At 48.8% G+C, this 6,096-nt stretch overlaps 1 protein-coding gene across 1 annotated transcript; it reads left to right on the top strand.

Moving 5' to 3' along the window:
* The first annotated feature begins 2,201 nt into the window (after window positions 1-2,201).
* On the top strand, window positions 2,202-5,799 carry GPX2 (glutathione peroxidase 2). The gene is made up of 2 exons (XM_081146765.1): window positions 2,202-2,572; window positions 5,133-5,799. Exons 1-2 carry the CDS (start codon window positions 2,351-2,353, stop codon window positions 5,481-5,483), a joined length of 573 nt encoding a protein of 190 aa, XP_081002891.1. The 5' UTR covers window positions 2,202-2,350; the 3' UTR covers window positions 5,484-5,799.
* The last annotated feature ends 297 nt before the right edge of the window (window positions 5,800-6,096 follow it).

Raw genomic sequence — 6,096 nt, 5'->3', positions numbered from 1 at the left:
AGAAAATTAATGGCTTGTACCTAAGGGAGAGGACCCCCTCACCACCACCAAACACACTCAGCCCAGGAACTTCCATGGCCTTCCTGGAAAGAGGTCATAGAAGGGCAGCCGATAAGAGGTGTCGGGAAGCTCAGAGAGTACTGGGGAGCTCTAGGCTTGCACGTTTATCTGGAAAGTTCTTGTTAAAGTTTAGCCCACTGTCAAGGCTGAGTCCTTCTGACTCAGTGGCTTGGTTGAGACATTTATGGGCAGCTTCTGGGAACCCTGCCCAGCCTCAGCAGGGGACACGCTTCAGCTGCATTTCCTGCTACCTCTTCTAATGGCCAAAGATTACATTCCCACTTAGGCAATGGAGGCTTGTTTAGGGAACAGCCCAGTGAGACGTGTGGTTTCTCACATGCTATAAGCAGCCATGGGAAAGGCTATGGAAGACAGAAAAGCTGGGCATCCCTGGTGGGTAATTCTCCATCTTCTCCACAGATGATATTCTCAAGCCCAGCTGCTGCCAGCCTAGCTTATTCTTGGTCCTAGGAGCCCATTCCCAATGGGCCTGTACCTGTGAAAACAGTCTCTAGTAAACATCTAAATTATTATCGAAATCTCACTCTAAAATCCAAAAGCCAGGTAAAGCCTAATTGCCCGTTTCACTGATGGAGAAATCCAGGCATTAAAAAAGCAAGTGATTTGTTGAGTTGGTGGGTACTTGGAGGAATGAAGTGAAGCATTAGGTTTTTCTAGTTTCTATGGGCTTCCAGGGGTGTACTCACACCGTGATAATCCTCAGCAGGTCCCCAGATGGCCTGCAATACACTGCACAGCTGGTGTTGAAAACATGGGAGGCTGGGCCTAGAGCCGCAGCAGCTTGACTCCCTGCATAGTTCCCTCTGGGGGCATGACTGGCACAGCCCCTCTGGAAAGTCTTTGGTACTGAGCCTTTGTCTCAGAAGAGGAAGGTATAGCTCATCCCCTCTGAGTTTCCCACCTGCTGTGTGACTCCCGTCACCCTTACCTGGCCACAACTGACTGCATCCTCACGACTCCGTGGGAGCGGAGTATGGGGAGGAGAAAGAATAAAAATAGGAAATATATAAAATGAAGTCATTTTAGCCAAGCTGCTAAAATTATTATGAAAGTTAAGGGATGAGAAATACTCCATTCTTATTCTAATAACCTGAAAACTTAAATTTTTTGAACTTTCTAATCCTGCATCAATGCCTGGATATGCATGTGGGCCTCCAGGTGACCCTCTAATTACCCCCTGAAAGACCCACCTACACATCCACCTGACATCCATTTTCCGGACCTCCAGGACCTGATCTGGCCTCCTGGTCCCATCTTCGTGACCACCTGGCATCTGTCATCCTGGGTGCCCGACATCTGACTGACACCATTCTGGACTAATCCTAGGGCTACGAGTGTAGGGCTGATACTTCTCAAGACTGCACTTATTACTATAAGCTATTGAACATTTTTTTCTTCTTTGGAACACTTCTGGGTTTTTGTCCAGCTGTGTTCCCAGTTTGAAAACTCCTAGACCCTTGAATAAATATCATTTATTCCTAGCAAGGCCTCCAGACTCTGAGTTCACTTGTCAGGGGTGTAGAAGAGGAGATGGCCCAATGCAGGGGCAGACGTGCTCTCGAGCACAGGTAGCCTCACTCTCCAAGAGACTTTGCAAGACAAACACAACTTCATCTCTTCAGCCCAGTGCAAGCCGGGGCACGGAAAGTCATTCCCTTATAAAATCACGGGCTGTGCCCTAAGGGTCCCTTTGATTTTGTGGAAAGCAACAGCCAAAGAGAAAACTGTGAACAGTAATAGGTGTCTTTCAGTTGTAGTCTGAGTCAAGGGGGCAGGTGCCCGATTCTCTTCCTTACCTTTCAGATCTCGGCAGACCCTGACCTCCCCCTCGCACAATTCAGAACTTGGCACTCGGCAGGCACTCAATAAACAATGTCTGCCTGCGCCACGTGAAAACAACCTGCTGGGGCAAGTAGGAGTCAATCCTGCGTCCCTCCCTCCCTTTTTTCCTCCTCTGCGACCTCTGGGGCTCTGGTTTCCTGCAAGCAGTGAATTATTCATGTCTGTTCATAGATATCAAATTGGCCTTTCCCAGGTTGCCAGCAGGGTGGGGCAGGGAGGTGGCTTTGTTTAGTCTGTAAATAGGAGGAGCAACCTCTTTGTTCTAACAGCCCTTGGGTGTGTGACTGTTTTTGCTAAGTCATCCTGAGGATGCTCAAAGCCCCACTGTGAGGTTCCTCCCGTCCATCCAGGCTCCTCCCCTCTCCCAACCCCTTTAATAGATCCTTAAGTGGGCCCACTCCACTCCGGCTCACCCTGCACTTTCACTATGGCGTTCATTGCCAAGTCCTTCTATGACCTTTCTGCTGTGAGCCTGGATGGGGAGAAGATAGATTTCAATACATTCCGAGGCCGGGCGGTGCTGATTGAGAACGTAGCATCGCTCTGAGGCACAACCACCCGGGACTTCACCCAGCTCAACGAGCTGCAATGCCGCTTTCCCAGGCGCCTGGTGGTCCTCGGCTTCCCTTCCAACCAATTTGGACATCAGGTGAGGAGGCCCTTGTATTGCATTCAAGGTGTTGGGTTGTCTGGTAGCCTAAGGGGAGGGGAAAAAGACTGTGTGTTGGAGTGCCTGGAATGGTGGGACATGTTTTGTTAATGTAGGTCTTTAGTACATGTGACTACCAAGGGGAAGTAGATATGATTCTGTCTGTGATTAAAGACCGAGGGTGTGGATTTTTATTGTTTATTGTCTTCCCACTGTACTCTGTGAGGGCTGTTACCAGGTCCGTTTCTCTCCATTGTATCATCAGTGCCTAGGGTAGAGAAATACTCATCAAATATATGATGAATAAATTAATGGAGGAAACAGCAGATCAAGAACCAAGTGAGGATTGAACTGGCTCAGACCTTACTAGCTAGCATTGGTTCTATTTAATGGCTCTGTGCCCTAGGAAGAGCCACTCTATTTTTTCTGCTTTAGTTTCCTCATCTGTAAATTGGGGAAAATACCACTCATCTCATAGGATTATTGTGAGGATTATTGTGAGGCTCCAAGGATAAGATATACAAAAGTAACTTGGAAGACATAAAGTAATATGTAAATGCAAGCAACTTTATTATTTATATTGAAGTCTTTGGTTTTTTTTGAAATCAGCCAAGTGGAGAGTGAACTTGGGGGGAAGCTAAGGGCGTGCAGCATGCACGTGTCTCCTCTGGTCATCACAGGCACCTCTTTGTCTCTGATTAATGGGTCAAGTTGTTGTAGAGCTTCAGCCCACACATGTCAAGCTATCTTTCAGAGATTCTCCTATTTTCACGCATTATTTTAACAGCACAAGTGGGCAGAATGTCCTCAACTGAACCCTCTCATTATAATCCCCGTAGTTCAATGCATAGTGGCATGAAGACACGGTAGAGACTAGCAGAGATATATGCAGGAAAGCTGAAGTGTCATTGGCTGTGACAAAGCTGAGTCTAAACCATTACTGCTCTGACTGTTCCTTCCTTGTCTCTGTTTCTTTCTTTTTACCTCCTCACCTGAGGATATTTTTCCCCATTGCTTTTCAGGGAGAGAGAGAGAGAAACATTGATGTGAGAGAGACACACCCATTGGTTGCTTCTCGCAAGCTCCCCGACCCAGGCTGGGGATCGAGCCTGCAACCGAAGTACATGCCCTTGGTAGGAATTGAACCCAGGACCCTTCAGTCCGCAGGCCAAAGCTCTATCCACTGAGCCAAACAGGCTAGGGCTCAGTCTGTTTCTAGGCTTGGGCAAAGCAGGAGAGATAGAAAGGGCAAAACCTCTTTAGAGGTGTCTCTCTGGCCCTAAACGTGCCTCCAGCCTCACACCATTACTTCAGGCTAACTAGTTGCTGGAGGGAGGCCATAACCACTGGCCATTTGCATTAGAGATAAGAAGTCAATAGAGACAAACTCTGGGCTCAAGATGTCACCTTGGCCTAGAACTGACTGTACTAATTGGTTCTAGTAGGTCAGGAGCAGGAACTTTCTCCCAGAGGGAGCTATCTGACTCTTAGACTTGGGGGGGGGGTTGGAAAATAAGGGTTTTCATGGGCCTTTTGGGGATGTCACGGGTGGGGACAGAGTGGTAATGGCAGCGGGGAGGGAATGACAGGTAACAGGTTCAGGCTAAAGCATTCAGGCTAAAGCATACAGCTGAGGAGAGTGAGTGACTGTGAGGGACAGGAGTCTTGGGGTAGCAGTCTAGAAGTGAAAGGAACGATAATTACACATTCACAACCTTTAACCCTCAAGCACTTCATTTCCTTAGCTCCCCCTTTCCCTGGCCATTCCAGAACCCGAAACCGTCTATCCTATTTTTCATCCATTCCTGTCACTAAGTAATTACATTTAGAATAAATACATTCACTGACGTCTCTGACTCATCTTGCCTTTGCGGCACCTGAAAACTAGACTTCCTTTGATGGGGTCTTCCTTCATAATTTCTCCAACTTGTGCTTCAGATGTAGGACAAGGCAAGATGAAAGCAAGAAGCTGTAAACCCCATTCCCCCGGGGAACCATTTCACCCTTAGCTTGAGGAGCTGAGTAGGGCAGAGGCAAAGGCCTCAACACACATGTAATTAGAAGCGACAGAGGCAAAGCAGGGAGAGGGAAGGGCAAGGTGGTGGCAGGATGCGTGTGTAGGCATGTGTGGGCCGGTAAGTAGAAGGATGGTTCTGGGCAGTAGGACCCGAGCCTCCTTTCCCTTCCTACTGCCCTGAACTTAAGGTTCCTTGAAGATTCAGATACCCTAAGAACTGCTCAGGGTAGATTGGAGACAGAAGCAACCATTCAAAAATGCTAAATCTTTCAGCATGAGAACAGCCAAGCTAGGAACTGCAAAAACTTTCAGAAATGGCCAACCATAACATCAATAGCTGTGAGAAGGAAAACTCCAAATCAAGACTAGGGCAAAACAAATGAAGAAGGGAAATAAAGGAACAGAGAGAGAAAAATAAAATATAAAGGTACATAGAAAAGAATGATCCTGGGAAGGGAGTATAGGAGGTGAAAGCTTTGCATGTGGTGGACCCTTGGTCCCCCCCTTCCTTTTTCCATGCTCTTTGTCTTCTTCCTCCCCCAGGAGAACTGTCAGAATGAGGAGATCCTGAACAGTCTCAAGTATGTCCGCCCTGGGGGTGGGTTCCAGCCCACCTTTACCCTTACCCAAAAGTGTGAGGTGAATGGTCAGAACGAGCATCCTGTCTTCGCCTACCTGAAGGACAAGCTCCCCTACCCTTACGATGACCCGTTTTCTCTCATGACCGACCCCAAGCTCATCATCTGGAGCCCAGTGCGCCGCTCAGATGTGTCCTGGAACTTTGAGAAGTTCCTGATCGGGCCGGAGGGGGAGCCCTTCCGACGCTACAGCCGCACCTTCCCCACCGCCAACATCGAGCCTGACATCAAGCGCCTCCTCAAAGTTGCCATATAGACTCGGGCTGCTCGGCACACAGATCTCCTACTCCATCCAGCCCAAGTGTCTTTCCTTAGGATTCAGTGTGTCCTAAGCTTTCCCTTGACATCAGTCTCCTTCACTGAAGAGCCCTGCCTCTCCTCCTGCCTGTTTCCTTTCTCTCTCCCAACCTCCTGGTTGGCGATTCAACTTGGGCCTCCAAGACTTGGGTGGGCTCTGGGCCTTCACAGAATGATGGCACCTTCCTAAACCCCTACGGGCGGTGTCTGAGGCGTGTGAACAACCCGAGCCAGCCTGCTAGCTGAGTCCAATAAAGGGCAGGTGTGGAAACGGCCAGGTTCTCTGTGTCTTCTTTCTTGACAGGGTGGAGGGATGGTACACGCTGCAGGTGGGTCAGAGGAGCTGGCAGCACACAAAGGCTCGGGAGAGGGAGGCTCTGGTCAAGGGGACACCCTAATTACTGTCCGGAAAGCAGGCCCTGCTCAAGGTCTTCCGACGGGGGTGGAGTTGCAGGAAAGTAAATGGTTATTATTTTATGGCTTTTCTTCAGAATGTGGAAAGGAGGCAATAATGAGGACTAAAGAGGAGGAAAAGACAAAGGGCCCTTTGGTCGAGGGTACTAGGAGGTTAG

This window comes from Miniopterus schreibersii, assembly GCF_964146895.1.
Source record: "Miniopterus schreibersii genome assembly, chromosome: 1".
NCBI lineage: Eukaryota > Metazoa > Chordata > Mammalia > Chiroptera > Miniopteridae > Miniopterus > Miniopterus schreibersii.
This window is presented reverse-complemented; position numbering and strand designations above follow the sequence as displayed.